The sequence below is a fragment of the Siphateles boraxobius genome, unplaced genomic scaffold (assembly GCF_051911475.1).
Source record: "Siphateles boraxobius isolate OS27281-9 unplaced genomic scaffold, OSU_SipBor_1 22, whole genome shotgun sequence".
Lineage (NCBI taxonomy): Eukaryota > Metazoa > Chordata > Actinopteri > Cypriniformes > Leuciscidae > Siphateles > Siphateles boraxobius.
This window is the reverse complement of record NW_027508833.1, coordinates 30038763-30057130: the sequence shown is the minus strand read 5'-3', so window position 1 is coordinate 30057130 and position 18368 is coordinate 30038763. Positions and strand designations below refer to the sequence as shown.

Below are 18368 nucleotides of genomic sequence, written 5' to 3'. Positions count from 1 at the left end.
TATTTCACATAATTCATGTTTTTACTGGATTTTTGATGAAATAAAAAACAAAAGACTCTTTACTCTTTTTTTATGTATATATACTTTCAAAAAACAAATCTGACCCCAGCCTTTTTAACAGTTGTGTAAATTCACTTTAAATAATGTGTTACCCTAACCCCTCAGAAAGGTTGTTGCCTCATCAAATGGTGACTACAAAAGTAGTTTTGACTGCAAAAAGTAGCATAACCTATAGGACTATTGTCTGTTCTGTAGTAATACATTGGTAATATCAGGATTGGTTGTTGTTTTTTGTTTAAAATTTAGTTTGTTTTATGTCATGTTTTTATATTATTTTGTGGGGTCCACTCTTTTTTTTTTCATTTTGTTTTTGTTCTGATAACTGGGTCGCCTCTTACCTGTGTAGACTTTATAGCCCTTTCCGGCTTTACACATGCCAAGCTATACAAGGATGTCGTCCTTCACAACAACTTAACCTCACATCCTATACTGTCGCAGCTGTCGTCATCGCTAGCATGTCTTGTGTGCTAGCCTCTTTTGTTAATCTCATTGAGAGACAGACAGACAGATGGGGACTGTCTATATAAGCTATGATCACAGGAAGACGTGATAGACATGCACTCCTACCCAAGTGAGCTCTATCCTCTGTAAAGACTCTCTGTCAGAAAGGAAAGAAACAAGGAACCAGAGGAAGAGGTAGTCCTGCTCACAAACAGCTCCGAGGCCTAGTGACAAACGTGACATGTTTTTTGGTCTCCCACGTCCTACTTCAGGATACATTCGCTACTTGCAGGTTAGTAAAATAATCTGTCCAGATGGGCATGTTATGGATAAAAAACGGAGTAGCTAAACAGTCTAAATTAATCATCTATAGATGTTTATAGTTTTGTATATGTATTCACACCTGAACTGGGGCAGAACTAAATATAAAGCTGATTGGATTTTGATGTAATGGGTGAATATTTGTTTTCTATAATTCAAGAAATTTTATAACATTCCAAATGGTTTGATTTCAATCACTATAATCTTAAATTAAGCCTTAAATCTGCAATTATTACATTAGGGAACTGTTTGATCTAATTATAGTCCATTTGTGTTACAATCCGGTCTTTATAGAATTATTATGATTTAAAAGTGTACTTGGCCATTGTTCAGACATTTAATGGTTCACAGCCAAAAGAAAAGAATCATCATTCAGTCATGAAGGTTGAGGTGTTCCTAATTAAATGTGACCTGAAATGTAATGTTTGTCAGTTCATCACACAATATAACCATGTGTTTACACTCTCTTTCAGACGTCAGCAGTGCAGATTGTGATCTACAGGGCTCACGATCTTGTAGTGCCAAGGTTGGCTGTTGTTCTGGGTGCTTTGGGGTTTGCAATGTCCGGATACAGCTCTCGCCAACTCACTATTCACCACCGACCCTCCACGCGCATCCTTCATTGGATGTCCAAACCCGCCATTAATGTTGAGAGTCCAGGATCCCCATCAGCCCGAGCCCGTCAGGCTCCAGCCAATGCTGCCATGGCATCCATCAAAAAAGATAAAGAGGACCAACCAATCAAAAACACAGGTGGCATCGAGCAGCCTGTAAAGACATCAAATGCCGTTTAAAGAAAAAAACTTTAGCCATTCAAGGTCTTACTGTGTAAGATGGAGCATTAGTCAATAATTTAGTCAGTAGTGAAATGTGCCTTTGTACAAGACAGCCGATTTGCCCTGATTAGTTTGTGATTATTTATGAGGTCGCCAGGTCAGCCACAGTTGCACAAATGATTCAGCAGATCTGTATTAATGACCAACTGTTGGTCATATATTGAATTGACATGTTTGTGAAAATTACTTGAATCGTTTTCAAATCTGTGTAAAAATACAGGCATATGGTTTGATGATGTCATGATTAGGCGTTGTCACTGGTCGAACGACATTGTGAATTCAATTCAATTTTAATATGCTGAATCAAGCCCACATACTAGGCATAATTTACACATGTTTGTCAGTGACATCCTGATGACTGCATGGTCTTAGAAATGTATTTACAGTAACAATATCACCCACTATGACTGGGATGTTTGCTAAGTTAAATCATTTCCTGAAGATTAGTTCACTGAGTTTATTTACTAGGGCTTGTTAATGAGATGTAAACAGGGTAGACTGAATGAGCGAGAAGCTGATTAACCTGTTCTACGCTCTTACAGAGAGAATATGGCATTAATAACAGTCCTGTATATTGCACACAGAGTTAAACTACATGCAGACAACTGGGACGATTGTTCTGATATGTTTTGTATTTATAATGTTTTTAAATGCTTATTTTAGTTTTTATATGGCTGCAGTCCTGATAAGTGTCTATCTTATAAACAAGAAATGCAAACTATTGTGTACATTTAGCTGTGTATGCATTTACATTTTATGCAAATAAAGAACTAACTTAATTTTTCTTAGCCTTTTTTATTTAAAAGCCATTGACTTATATTGTATGTAGTTTTTATATTTTGATTAATAAATCACTTCACCTTATTGCCTTGCAGTCATTACAGTATTACTACACTGCAGATAAGATAAACAACAATCTTAACCTTCTTCTGGTGCTCAGTGCTCAAGTCTTTAAATTAGGATCAGGTCAGAGGTTATGGTGAACTGACAGACTGCCTATAGTATTCGTTAATCTATATAAATCACACCTCAGAGTTAGCATAAACCCTTAATAACGATTATGTTAATGAGGGAATGTAGGCTACTCGCACGTGACTCTTGGTGGAAAGTAACTTAGTCACTTGGAGGGAGTTTGCACAGGAGTTGTTTATTTGTGAGTTGTCGCTCCTTCAAAATCTGAGGACAGTAAGATCATAATGCTTTAGATCTAGTTCACGCTGTTTTCAGTAGTAGTACTGCTCAATCCTCATGAGGGGGCAAAAGGGCCGTTTTTAACCGTGCTTCAAAGTTCATACCCACATCCTGCAGTCTCTGCTCATGATCCGCTCCCGTCCGTGTCCGTGAAGAGGTGCGACTCCACCAGCGACAGCATGTAAAACTTCCCCTTCAGTCCTTGTGAACACAAGACCTTCAATAAGGTGTGTAACAAACGATTCATTATTATGGTTTTCTCTATCGTTTAGGTGTTTTTATATTTTATTAATTCATATAAGTATGATTTGCGGTCCTTTTCTCCAGATGGCGATGCTCGCTGTCCGTGTAATCTATGTTATTTTCTTGTTTTATTATCTTGGTTTAAAAATGTTATTGATAGACTTTATTTTATTGGTTTAAAGTAGCTTGTTCGTTAAACTTGAAGTAGGAGAGGCCGGAGATTGTTGTAACACTGGGTAGCAAGCAACATTTTAACCCATTAGAATTTATCAAAAAGGTAAACAGATGATGTGTTCTTTCTCTTTTTGTTACAAAATACAACAATATTAATTAATAAGACTACAAAATATTAGATATTAAAAACAATGTACTTTATTATTGTTGTTAGTAGCCTAGTATTAGGCAACTATTAATTAAACGTCGTAATTTGTAGCCTAAAGTAGGCTACTTTTGTGAACAAATGTTCGCAAATATATTTAGCTAAGTTGAGAATCCTAACGTTACATTGTTCATCTTATATTGAATGGCTATAAAAAGTCATTATGCAAATAATTTAATTTACCTGTTGAACATTATTAGATGCTGTTCTTTAGATTCCAACCAAAATTTGCCATTTATTAGTAACCTAGTCCTGATATTATATGACGACCAAATTTACTCGCTCTAGTAAATTTTATATTCTATGTGTTTTTTAAAAATTACATAGAAACCAAATGTCTTACAACAATCCATGGTGTTCCCTAATTATTTGCTCTACCTCAGTGTATAGCAAGTGCTGTCAATAGGCTTTTGCGTTTTCATGCAAACTTTACCACAAACCTCATTCAAATTACTCTACCAGTTTTTGGAGAGCTTTCTGAATATCTCAGAGACCTGAAAGAGGAGTATGAGTGGAGATACTAATTTACAATCTTGTTATATCTTTTGAGTTATTGTTTTGAATGTGCCAGCACCACTGTTATTATTTGGATATTGAATAAAGAGTGCATGGGACAGAACACGTGTTTGAGAATGGGTTCTAAAGAAAAGGGTAACACTTTATTTCGATAGTCTACTTTAGACATTCTACTAACTATTTAAGTAACTTTGCAACTACATTTTTAACTGCCAGTCAATTAGAGTATTAGTAGACTGTCTGCTTAATAATATCAGCTAACACTTTGTTTTGATGCTTCCCCAACAGACATTCTACTGACTATAATAAGTAACTTTGTTTTGTAACTATATCAGGGTTACCAAGTCTGGGGTTTTCCCGTGAAATTGGACTACTTTTAATTTGATTTTTCCCCCATGGGTAAAAGGTTTATTTAACTGAAATGCTTCTATTGAGAATGAGATATTTTAGCCCTTTTACATTCTAACAACGATACAACTGTGCTAGCTGATTGGTAATGACATTGGTCTTATTTATGAAAACAGACAGTGTTTATGATTGCATAGAGTTTTAGGTGTGGGAGTGGCATATTTTGAGTTTTAATATTTGGGATAGGGTCAGTTGGCTAAATTAAGGCCACTTTTGATTGGCCATTGGACTATTTTTGTTACGCAGACCTGGGCAACCCTTAACATACTAACCCGAATATCTAGTTAGTTTGTTGACATGTAGTTGCAAAGTAGAATGTCTAAAGTGGACCATTGAAATAAAGTGTAACCAAAAAAATAAATTATGTGTATAATTCATTTTTTGACTCATTCACTAGACTGAAAAAGCTGTTGGTAACATGGGGAATAACTCTGGAAAAGAACGACATGTATCTGCAGGTAACTAGCTTTTGACAACAAACAAGCGCACACACACACACACACACAGACATATTTGAATTTCCCGGTGTTTTATTGAAATCAGAGGCAACAGTGGCTTTTTTCACAAGAGATAAAATAACAGCATGCAGAGACAGAGAGATATAGAAACAAAAAGTAAAGGAATACAGAAAAGAGTGCTGTGTAAAGCGTAGTTTCTAGGCATGCGACTGTCAAATATTGTTAAAGAAAGAAATGCAGGACAGTTATTAAATGTATTAGAGAGAGAGAGTAATTATTGGCACACTGTATTGTACATTCTTCCCTGTTATTGGTGGTGTCCAGAGGCCTCAGACTTACTGAATCAGCAAACCTTTCCCACCCAGGGAGACGACAAAGGTTTTTTAATGAACACCCACTCACACACATTCAATCTAATCTACTCCTGTTGGTTTGTATTCAGAAAAAGCAAATAGTGAAACCTGCCTATTTAGAAAACTAAAAATTTTCCTAAATGATTAGTTCACATAAAAATGAAAATCATTACTCATACTCAAGACATTTCAAAAGTGTATGATTCACTTTTGTACATGGAGCATTTTGAATAGTGTTCTGGTTCCTCTAATAATAATGTACCGAAGAGAATGTAAAAGCACCATTAAAGTGTTATAACCATATGACTTGTGCACTATGTGTCACAAGTATTCTGAAGCTTTTTGTGAAGAACTGACAACAATTTAAGTTGATATTTGCCATAATTTTGAATTTTGGGTTTTGCAGAGCTTAAGGGAATAACAATAAAAAATAATAAGGACAATCATATTGTAGTACAAATAGAAAATGTAAAGTTATTCCATAGACTTACAATATGATGTGAAAACAAAAACAAAAATATTATGTCCTGTATAATGAATTATTGTTGACTGAGAAGGAAAAGAACAAAAAACATGCTTAAAAAGATGCACTTAAAAGGGGCAGAACAATAATGGATATTTTCTTATATAAAAGATTTACAAAGGATTATCATTTTTATTTATTATTTAAAAATACATTAATTTCCAAAAAAAAATTCTTTAATCTTTCTTTTAATGGATCTTTAGATATATTTTGCTAGAAAACAAGAAAAAAAGTGAAAAAAGCAGTGATAGTAGTGTCATTTATTCAAATGGAGAGACAAAAGAATCTGTACTTGGTATTCAAATCTGCACTGTATATATTAGTTACATAATTCTTGTCCCCTGAAATCATGAATATTAACCACATTCTGAACATCCCATGAATAATGGAAATAAAGTTTCATTTCTGTGACAGACTAATCTATGCACTCAAGTTATTATGTAAGGTAATGTTTTATTAAAGTATTCTGAGAACTCAACCTCTGTCTCTCTGCAGGCACTGCTGTAGACATGTATGAAACACCTCCCGCATCGCCATATAGTCTTGTTTCTACTTGGTCACCAACGTCTCAGCTGGTGTCCATTTCTAACTGCACAAGCACAGCCACCCCAGAAACGGCTCAAGATGCTCTCACTCCGCCACTCATCTCCACCAATCAGAATGATTCACTTTTGGACTGCAGGACAGGGCCTGCGAAAGAGGCTGAGGAATGTGAGATGACAGAAGTACCTAGTCTGGTATCTCATCCATCGTGTGTGTGTGTGCATGGAGACACAGAAGTGGACACAAATCTCCTCCAGGAGTGTTTAAACACACTGCAGCTCAACAACACTGAAGAATCTACACTGAATGGTGAGTCAGACAGTCATGTTATGTCCACTGATTCGTTCATAAATTAGAGCATCCACATAATTAAATGAACTGCAAAAATTTTTAGGAAGTGGTCCACACAAAGTATTAGGAAAGTTACTCTAAAAAAGCAATTGTATTACTATCTTCTAATTACATCTTCAACAGTGTGATTAGATTACTGTACTAATCACTCTTTCTACAAAGTATTGCATTACTTATCACTAATTACTTTCTAAAGCCCATATCAACCTTGACCAGTTGAACAATACAAGAGGATAGATATGAAACTCCCCTATTAATTCTTTCAAATAAATTACATTTATTTAATGGGAGAAGGTTAAATTAAAAACATACATTTTAACATTAGATGTTTCATTTTTATGTTAAATCCACTATTGTGTTATATTGAATTGTTCTATAGTTTATACAATATTTAATCCAATTACATCAGAAGTAACTAATTAAATTACAGAAAATGTAAGAGTAATACATTACTTTTTCAAGGGAAAAGTAATTCAGTTTCAGTAATGAATTACTTGTAGTAATGTATTACACCCAACACACATAATAATAAATTATCTCAAAGTATTATATAAATCCAAAAATGCAAATAATAAAATGTAGTTAACCGTATAAGCATGTGTACATCTCTGTATGTACACTCTGTGTATTTATACTGACTTATTTAAAAAATAATAAACAAACAAAGAGGAGAAAAACTCAAATTCTCAAATATTTTGTTTTTAAAGCCAACATGGACAGGTTGCATGACATTCTTGAAAACCACGAACAAATCTGTGAAAGGTCAAAGAAAATATAACCCACAGTACATAAAAAAATAGTATTTATTTTTTCATTCATTCAATTTTTTATTCATTCATTTGTTCATAATCATTCGTCCTTTTGGGTTGCCACTTGTCCTGAATCTGGGTCCTGAAGAAAACCCCTGATACCCTTATAGATTTTAATTCATTAAATGTTTATTGAACATTTTTATCACTTTTATCATATTGCTGTTGCTGTTGCTTGTTTTATAAAAACAATAAGCCGTTTGAGGTCATGCATTGCAGTGATTTTACCACTGCTGTAAACCTAATATAACACACTTCCTTTAGTGTGTTATTGCTTTATTATGTTCTTAGCAAATACCTGTATTATTTATAATTTGATAAATATTTAGAATCACATTTTCTGTATGTTTTTCAGATCTGTTACAATGTTTTCTGGTGGAGATTGAGAAGATGAAGGAGGAATTGAGAAGTTGTAAGGAAAAGATTCAGGTGAATCACATTTGCTTCTTTTTGTACCATCCATGAACTCTCAGGTTTTGCTTGACACTTTGGTTTCTAAAATTCCCTCTTTTGAAGACAGGAAAATGCAACAGGAAGTAACATTGTTCCCAGAGGGGCAGGTCAGGGAGGGTTTGATAACAGCCTGTCAGCTTCAGCAAAGGCTTATGGGACATGCAATCCTACAAATGACTCCCTTCCTGTCTTAGTTGAGGAATGGACATTGTTTTTGTGAGTGGTTTGTGTTATGGTTCTGCTAACATGGTCCTAATCTGGTATTCTCAAGGAATCAGATCAAATAAAATCTATTTTTGACAGGAAGGAGGAGGGGAAGGCAGGAAGGGGCAGAGAAGAAAAAATGAAGTAAGAGAAGGTGATTGATTTAGCTATTGATTTAGCGTTGATCTATAGCATTAATATGAAACAGAGAGAATGTTTATTAGTTAGCAACATATAAAAAACAGAATGGTGCTCTGGTCACAAGCAGCCATACAGGGTGTCAGGCCTGAAGAAGTAGGAGTGTTTGAGACACAGATGGAAACAGGGAGTGAACAGGACATAATGAGGGGGATGTGGGGAATTCTGTTCAGCTCCTGCCAGAACAAAACTTTTTTGTTTGGCCCCTGTGACAGTAGAAGTCAGCATTTAACGACTCACTGACCAAACAACAGAGTGAGTGTGTTCCTCCCCAGCCTTCTATGAGTGCACATATCTTTAAAATGCAACTCAACTACTAAGTGCACTTACATGCACTTCAGTTGTGACTAAAGCAGTAACTGATCTTTTACTGCAATTCTTTTTTTAATTGAATAATGCAGTGTTTAATATACATTATTTATCAGTGTTCAACATAATCGTTTTAATTAATCTTTAATTAACTTTCCCTCTCCCTTGGAAAGACATCTCTTCTCTGATGACATTCACCGGCATGAGGGCGGGACAATAATCCATCCCTTCCAGAAACCTGTCACTCAAATAAGATCACAGCAATTATCCAACAACGATCCAAAAAATTCCCTTTTCAAAAAAATTAAATAAAATCTTTTTATAGAAGCCACTGATATACGTCACAATAAGGAAAATCAGTCACAATTTTCTGTTCATTTTGACTTTAAAAAGTCAGATTGACGCTATTTTTGCAGTTGGACTAATGGACCTTGATAATGCAACTATAGTTTGGCTTTCGCTCATTGGATTGTAAAGTGTTCATTGAATGCACACTTTTGACTCTAGCCGGAAGTAGTAGGTCATCCATAGACTTTTAACCTACTGTTTTTTGAATACTAGTATGTATTCTGACATACTATGCTGGCGTACTGTTTTCTGCATACTATATGGTAGAGAAGTATTCGATTTCGGACATAATGTGTATTAAATATTTGAAATATTTGGTTACGCATTGTAATGCGTTATGTAATGTTCGTCATGTATACTTGAAACATATGAAAACTGTGAAAACATTGAAACTACAACATAACTGCACATGTAAATTTGCTCAATGACTCTCTCGCACATTACCACACAACTTTCATATTCACTCATAAGATCTATAAGTCACTCTTTGTAATATTCCCAGTTTCATTTTGACCCGAACAAGCTCTCTCTTGCCCTACTGGTCATTGCAAAAATTTTAAATTTGGTGTTCTAACAATGTCTGTACTCAGGGAGCAGAGAATCTGTGTGTGTGTGTGTGTGTGTGTGTGTGTGTGTGTGTGTGTGTGTGTGTGTGTGTGTGTGTGTGTGTGTGTGTGTGTGTGTGTGTGTGTGTGTGTGTGTGTGTGTGTGTGTGTGTGTGTGTGTGTGTGTGTGTGTGTGTGTGTAAGAATGAAACAATAACTATGGATTGAGCAACCCACCACCACTCATCACACACACACACGTTATGAACATAAGAAGCTGGCGGATCAGTTCCAGATGGACTGCTCTGAATGCAGGAGTCACACACTGGATTTGGGTCTGGCTGGAAAAAGCTTTACACTGTGTATTAGGCCATTGTGTTAGGCGCACTTGTCTGTGGGCACTTTTCTGTGCGTGTATTACTGAGTGTAGTGATTATGTAGTGTGCAAGGGGTTGTCAAGTAGGGTGATAGAGTGACACTCTACCCACCCCCACACACACTGTGCAAAGCCCCAAAAAAAGAGCAACAACTTCTTATCATCTGAGATGGGTGTGATACTTCCTTAGAAATCCCACTGAGTCAATGAGCTGATGTCTAAAACATCACCACTGTCCGGAGAGAGAGAGGTGGGGTCATTTTCTGTTGTGCCGGGATGCCTGGAAAGTGTGTGAGCTCAGAGAGAAAGGCAGAATTTAATGACTTTAACAAGGTTGGGTGATTGCCAACATATGTTAATGCGGTTTCATTCAATCCTTATCCATCAATAAAATTAAGTATCCTTTTAGAACAAATACTTCAGGATTTAAACAGGCTAATAGGAAAAGTTCATGAAAATCTCTCCTGTGACAGAAAATTCTTAACTAATCCATTCTAAACGAATAATCACTTGTGTTTTGTTTAAGGCTGGAATTTTGAGACAAAATTTGCCCAGATATTTGCCATGATTTACAGTCTGGAATAGTTGCTGAAAGTCAGAGGCAGTCTGCAGATTTTGACCAATTGGAGTTGAGAGATTTCACAGAAAATTGCGTCGTGTATGATGGGCACGGACTATTTTTAGCCTCAGATTCTGATTCTGTCCAACCGGAGGATATTTTGAGCAAATTTTTGAACACATATTGTTTTCAATTGTCACATGTCTCCTAGCAATGAGGCAAATGTTTCTGTGTTTTTTTTTGTTCTGATCCACTTTAAAGTCTGATGAAGTGTGTGATCCTCAGTCTTTAAGTGTACGATGCCTATAGAGTTTTAAAATCTGTTTAGATAGTGTGTTCCCAGCGTTTACTGGATGTTAAAAGCAGGACATTTAGTAAATATTGGTTTGAAAAATAAAATGTAACATTACATAAAATACTTATTTACACAATTGAGTATTTTCACAAAGTGTGCTGTCAACAATTGGCAATTGTGCTTTGTCAGTTTAAAGTTTAAATGATTTTCACATTTCAGACAGCGTAGAAATACCTAAATACCCTCCAATGCATGTGTTTCAATATCAGATAGACTCTCATGTGTGTGTCGGAGGAAGTCTTGCTGTAATCAGCTCCAGCTGGGGTCTGGAGGCCTCGGAGTGATGAAGAGAGTCCTGCTCTTTCTCTCTCTCCTCCTACTCTAATTCCATCCTCCTTCATTTGTTTAATCGCAGCTATTCATCCTTTTTCAGGCTATGGAATTTACGTCTGACCTCTACCAACATACATATAATGTATTTACATATTTTGTTATGATGCTAACATTGCAATGCCATTAACATAATCATTATAGAAGTCAGAGTCATGTAATTGAATACCTTTGGTTGAAGTTGACATACTGATATATTTGTTTGATGCATTTTCTTTTCTTTTTTCTCCACAAGAATAAGCTTGATAATCGGCATGCTTCTAGTTGGCCTTATGACTCTTTTTTTAATGTTTCTACATAGTTGTTCTCCACCCTCGTCATTTATTATAGGTTCTCATGAATTTCCCCTACTTTTGGCCTCTCTTGTCCTAAATGACTTTGCCTGCTAATTGTTTTTACCTTATTCTTTCTGCTTTATATTATTGTACAGGATTGTACAATGATGATTAACTTTATTTGATAACTTTAGTAGTTTGTGTTCATTTAAGTCACTTTTCCTCTCTGGCAGAATCAAGACAGAGTTTCAGTCAGTTCTATTGAGAGAGAGACAAGAAATAAAAGAGATGATGAAAGAGAGAGAGAATAGATTTTGATTATATGTGTTTTACAAATGTGTTATCGTGCCTGGGAATCATTCTTGTATTTCTTGACATCTGACTATTGAGCAATCATTTTATTGCCAGAACATGCTCAAGGCTGCAAGCGAGTAAGATTCCTGTGTGTGTGTGTGTGTGTGTGTGTGTGTGTGTGTGTGTGTGTGTGTGTGTGTGTGTGTGTGTGTGTGTGTGTGTGTGTGTGTGTGTGTGTGTGTGTGTGTGTGTGTGTGTGTGTGTGTGTGTGTGTGTGTGTGTGTGTGTGTGTGTGTGTGTGTGTGTGTGTGACCAATCTTTCACAATTTGAGCCTGATGAATCTTGACATTGTCATCCTGGGATATGGCCATGATGTTTCTTCCTACTTGGTTGTTTAAGAAATTAAAATTTACACACTCCATCAATTGGGATTAGAAGAACTATTGCCAAACATACAACATGCTATATATTATTTAAATATGTAACTTGCCTATTAATACGACCTTACCACTGTTTTCTCCTTTTGTAGGCAGAACGTGAGGAGTGGCAGCAATTCCAGGCTGACCTGAAGGTGGCGCTGGTGGTTTCAGACAGACTGAGGGCAGAATCTGAGGAAGAGCTAAGTTCTTTAAGAACAACAATGCAGGACATGGGCACACAGCTAGCCGATGCCTTACAGGGTCGCCAGGAGTTCAAAAGTCAGTTAGAGAGCCTCAGAGTTGAACTGGAGCAAAGCCAGCAGAAATTGAAGCAGGTCACAGGCAGCCACCAGGGGGCGCCGGTACTGAGGGGCCTAGAGAGACGAGTGGAGGGTTACGAGAAGAGCACTGGACCCGAAGAGCAACTGTGGAAAGATGAGATTAAGGGGAAAAGAGAAATTCGCATCTCTGGTACTGCAGAGAGGTCAAGGTTAGTATTATCCAGGATTCAAAATGTCAAAATTTAGAAAAATGGATCCTAAACACACAAAGGCTAAAATTTTGAGATCAAATAAATGTGAATTATAAAAGTTTCATTTAAGTAAACTGGTTACACTTTACAATAAGGTCCCATTACTTATCTTTAGTTAATGTCAATATACCATTTAGCTGTTTTTCCTCTATATTTTAAATTAGTGCTGGTATGGTGTTTCGGTTATGAATGACTCTGTCTACATCCAAAATAATTGCATACTTCCCTACTATATAGTAGGCGAAAAACAGTATGTGACAAAAGAAGTATGTCCGAATTCACAGTAGTCATAAAAGAGTAGTCAAAAAGACCTACTTCTTCCAGCGAGATACAGAAGTGTGCATATGATGGACACTTTAGTATCCCATGAGGCAACGGGAGAGGATTTGTGACCAAAGTCCCTTTCAAGGACGTGATGCAACTGACGCTGGTAAGTCACGTGATTTGGGCAACATAGCGAGATTACATGCATTCTACAAACATTCATACTACATAGAATGTATTTTTTAAGCATTCGTGAAGTAATTACTTATTCAAAATAAATAAGTACCTATGAAGAGAGTATGCGATTTATTTCGGATGCAGCCCATGTGTTTTTGAAGGAATCTGTTGAGTGAATGATTGAAAGAATTACTCAGTACTCAAACAGATGCTCACTCATCACCACCTACTGATGTAATGATGTAACAGCCACAGAATAAATCAGGAACTGACCGAGCTTTGTTGGTGATCTGAATCAAAAGATTCAGGTAAATTCTAAATGAATCAAAATCCTCAAATTTAGCTCTTCAGGCTTTCTTTGAACCTGTAGTAGTTTGTATCGAGGTAATGGATCTGTCTCGTTTGAACGTCGATTTGCCTGAGTGGAATCCCACCTTTGGAATCTACAGTGATCTCTCTCACTTCCCAACTGAATCAAAGAATCAGTTTTGATTCAGTCTTATTCAAGCTTGTCTGTTCATTCAGTGAGTTCCATTCTATTGTTTCGAATCAGTGCACAGTACTGTAATGCATGCTGCAGACATATCTGATTTGAGAGCATTGTTTAGTGATTCTAAATGATTCATTGTTTACAGCCCACGGTCTGTCAAAGAGACGTATGTTACATTCATGGATCATTCCATCATTTTGCAGGAGTCTGTGCAGACTGCCCTCCAATTACCCTGATATTGTTGTAAATGGTACATCCCAACCCTCCATGGCTATGACAACAGAATCTGTGAGTAGAAAAAGTAATACATGTTCCCTTTTCTGCTATTTTCATTTTTTGGAATTTTTTTATGAATACATCTGAAATATTTGCTCACTCCTCAGAGCAAGACTCAAGCAGTAAGTTTAGAGCAACAGAGCAACATGACCAGCTCCATTAAAGGTATCAAAATAGGGGTTTCATTTGCACGATATCCCGTTGATTGGGTTTCATTGAATATTTGTACTTTTGCTAGCATACCAGACTCATACGGACACAAATGATTTATTCTGTGTGCATGTCTGTGCATGTCTAACAGACAAGAAAGTGGAGAATTCACAACTACAAACATGCAACTCTTCGGGTTTAGATGAGACAAATAAGACCAACAGGACAAGGTGAATCAAACACCATTATCTCTTTTTCCATTACCATTCATTCATGAGAAACACTGGAATGATAGTCAAATAATAGAGAATTGACATCTATGTCCTTTCCCATCAGGACACAGGAGGATTTCCCATCAGGTCTCAGGTCGCTGAGGCTTCATGGAAGTTCTAGGCGGAACTCCCTGCTTCGCTGGAGTCAAGGCAGAACTCAGGGATACAAGGTACTGAATTGAACCAAACTAAATGAAATAGCTGACAGATCAAACTTGGCAGTCAGCCACACACTCCCTTGTCTCAGCCTTAGACAGCACGGACCACCCACAGTCCTTTCACTGACCATCTGATGCACATTGTACACACAACTCAAAAGCACTTTCTCAATCTGGAAAGCTCTTGTCTGACTCACATTGTTTTTTTTTTTATCAGTCTGCCTGCAAAAAAATAAAGCCTCGGAAGTCATGTTTACAAGTTACTGGGTTGAAACAACAAACACTATGAAGAAAGAAATTGTCACTGAATTTCCTAAAGTGCAATTTGGTTTTGTTTGAGGCTCTTAGTAGCTAGACATTAATGCATTTATTCAGCAAAATTAATATATTTATATTTAAGTTAATATATTCAGCAAAGATGCATTGAATTGATCAAAGGTTACAGTAAAGATATTTATAATAATACAAAATATTTCTGTTTCAAATAAATGCTGTTCTTTAAGAATCTTGAAAATATTTATCACGGTTTTCGTGAAAAAATATTAATCAGCACAACTGTTTTCAATATTGATTGATTTCTGAAGGATCATGTGACACTGAAGACTGGAGTAATGATGCTGAAAATTCAGCTTTGCCATTACAGGAATAAATTACATTTTAAAATATATTACAATAGAAAACATTTATTTTAAATTGTTTTCTATTTTATAATATAAATATAAATAAATCATATAAATATATATTACTGTTTTCACTGTATTTTTGATCAAATAAATCCACGGTGAGCATTAGACTTATTTCAAAAACATTTTTGAAAAGTAGTGTATATGTATTTTCTGACGCCTTTTTTAATTGTATCTGTGAAACAATAGGGATTTATTATTTTTATAATAGACAGGAATTGTCTTCACAGAGTGTGAACATATTTGCTTCTATTGATCTTTTTTTTCTGTTCTGTACAACCAATTCATGAAGACTGCCACATCATTGTTTAAATTAACTTTTTTTACACAGGTCTACTATTGTGATACACACTATAAAACCAAACAACATGTAACAAAGACTAAGCTAACTGTGGTTGGTCACTATATTTATTAACCACCTAAGTCTTTTCCTGTCTAAGTGGGTGGTTCTTGGCCAGAACAAAAGATGCAATAAAATTTTTTAAAATTGTCCTGACTGATGTAGAATATCTGCCTGTCTCTCTATCATTCTGCTGCCTCCTGTCTTTCCTGCAGAATATTGAGATCACTAATTTCAGCAGTTGCTGGGTGGACGGTTTGGCCTTTTGTGCGATTTACCACAGTTACCTTCCCTCACACATACCGTATGACAAACTCAGTCCAGAGAACAAGGTAATACACACATATTACACATGCTTGCATGCAAAAGCATTAGAAAAAGGGTTGTTATGATGATTTTGATGATGATTTTATCCATAGAAAGAGAACCTGACTCTAGCATTCCAGACCGGAGAAGATTTTGGAATCTCTGCATCACTGGTGAGATGATTGAGTTTTTTTCTAAGCTGTCATATTTAGTTTCATAACTTAATCCTATAATTATTCCAACCTGATTCAGCCACCAAACTAATCAACCGATGCACAAATAATTAGTTCCCGTTTGAATCATAAACATTCTGTCAGAATGTTTAGTACTTAATTATAATTAGTACTGACTTGAGAATATGCAAGACATGAGAATGAAAAATATGTCAGGCCAGATGTGAAAATGACTCATGTTTGAATAGACATGAGAAAGACTTAGATATGTAATTGACTCAAAAATGAATGGCTGAACATGATAATTACTCATACGTAGATGATTGACTGGATATATAAATGCCTGGCTGAATGTATTCACAATCATGATTGGCCTGATTCAAAAAAAAAACTCAGATATGATTCATTGGAATAATGCAAACATGAATGCAAATAGGATTTCATGTGGTTGTGAATAATGTTTCATTGTGGTTCCTCAGACGGTGGAGGAGGTGCTAAAAGATGATGCACCGGACTGGCACAGAGTTCTGGAATACGTAGAGAGCATCTACCGACATTTTGAGATGTGAGACTCTGGATATGTCCTGATCATTTGCACAGTCATCACAAATGCTTTCAAAATTTCATTATGGCCTCAGAGGGGAGCGCACAACTTTGTTCATCTTTTGCTGCTAGTTTGTATTTGAGTTTGGCTGGTTAGCATGGCCCGCTAACCCTGCCATGTTTTCTGACTTATTGCAAGCAACAAGTGAATTGCTTGTTTCATTATATTATACTGAAGGGCTCTTAAAAGTGTCAAATGAACTTAAAGTCGGCATGAAACAAAGGTTGCAATTGCAATTATTATGAGTTATTGAGCAATTATTTGATTATGAGTGCACATGAATTGAATTCAAAATAAATAAATTAATAATGATGTGCATGGATACGGCATTATACTGCAATATTCCATAAAAATACAAGATTTGGCCATTTTGATTTCATGGTGACTGTGTGCTTTCTTGTTGTGCCATTAATCAATCAGCATTTACTCAGTTATTTAGCTCACAAGTATGTGCCTAGAACTGAGGCGCCAAAAAGGATACAAGCAGGTGCATACTTGTGGGGGTCCTGCATTCATCCCACTGAGATGAACTGGAATACTATTTGATGTTCTAGTAGTATAAACCTCCTGAGCAAAACTCCTAAAGAAGAGCTGCGTGTTTGTGTAAGGGTTGTGAGTTTGATGAGGAGATCCTGTTGTATTATTGCTGCTTTCTGCCCTCTGCTGGTTTTCATGGGGAATTGCAGGTTTCATCGTCAGTTTCTCGTTTTGCTCTTTTTTTTATTCAAATACAACACGACATGAACTACGTTTTAAATCATAAATCACAGAAATCATTACTTCTGTATGTGTGCCATGTTTTATTCTTTGTGATGTTAAAAGTCTGAATAAGGAACAGAGCTGATTCATTCAGCAGCTGTAATATCATCCTGTTCTGTTGACTTTGAGCCGCAAAACCCACTGATACTCTGACAGCCATTAGCGTTTTGTAGATATTAATGGAAAGTAAGATTCCAAAGAGAAGTAAGAAAAAGTAAGATTTTTATTTATACTGTTTGTTTCATTGACCAATGAGGAGCGAGACTTGTATAGGTATGTGATTGAAAATGTGGGTATAATAGGAACATGAATGAATATCCCTATTTAAAGTCTGGATGAAAGGGACAGGCATAATCATAAATGTTTAACTGCACCTTACAGATTCAATAGTCTCAAATGTCAGTGGATGCGCGAAATTATTTTGGTACAGAAATATACACACATTATTGATTTCAGTATATTTTTTTCTCTCTGGCACTCTTGTAAATGCATTCCCCTTTATATTCCTATATGCAATTTTTTAGTGTTCTTTTATGGATATGGAAGTGAATCTTCCTGTTTTGAAATAAATGAATGAACCAGTTGACTCACTGACATATGATCTTTGGTTAGACACGTCAGAATGAAAGTTGTGTGCGTAAGGGAAAAAAGTTCTCCTGTGAGGAAACAACTTTTTTCATAATAAATGTCATTGTGAGAACGCATGATTAATCAAAGCCGTAGCTACTTTATGTTGGTACTGTAACGTTAATAGTATGTATATATTACTGAATCCCTTTGCCTTACTTAGTCCATTTCTGTTTTGTTTTTTACTTGTTTTTTGTATTTTACTTCTAATCTTCTTGATTTTTTTCTTTTCTCTCTTGGTTTTTGTTTGTTTTAAAAATGTATTTTATATTTTAAAAAATTCTACAAAGAAAAATGCAACAAAAAATAAAGCTGGGAAAAAGTGTAAAACAATACAAAACAATAAAGTTGGAAATACGTGTAATACAATACAAATGTGTCAACATTAAGCAAAGAATCATATACATTACATGTTTCACACTGTGGTTCAAGGCTTACATGATATATATTTCATTTGCT

General features: G+C 35.8%; 1 protein-coding gene across 1 annotated transcript; it reads left to right on the top strand.

Annotated features, from left to right (window-relative positions):
- The first annotated feature begins 2749 nt into the window (after positions 1–2749).
- Positions 2750–18278, top strand: LOC143747124 (cytospin-A). Its single transcript, XM_077239620.1, has 12 exons — positions 2750–3076; positions 4793–4853; positions 6225–6581; positions 7788–7861; positions 12209–12588; positions 13765–13849; positions 13945–14002; positions 14139–14217; positions 14324–14429; positions 15656–15772; positions 15860–15919; positions 16399–18278. The coding sequence occupies exons 2-12, from the start codon at positions 4814–4816 to the stop codon at positions 16486–16488; spliced, it is 1446 nt and encodes a 481-aa protein (XP_077095735.1). The 5' UTR covers positions 2750–3076; positions 4793–4813; the 3' UTR covers positions 16489–18278.
- Positions 18279–18368: the final 90 nt, after the last annotated feature.

Excerpts from the sequence above, each read along its gene's own strand:
- LOC143747124 (XM_077239620.1), top strand. The coding sequence starts at position 4,814 with ATGGGGAATAACTCTGGAAAAGAACGACATGTATCTGCAG. Across the intron at positions 7,862-12,208 it reads GTTGTAAGGAAAAGATTCAG|GCAGAACGTGAGGAGTGGCA; the intron begins GTGAATCACATT and ends CTCCTTTTGTAG. Across the intron at positions 12,589-13,764 it reads GGTACTGCAGAGAGGTCAAG|GAGTCTGTGCAGACTGCCCT; the intron begins GTTAGTATTATC and ends ATCATTTTGCAG.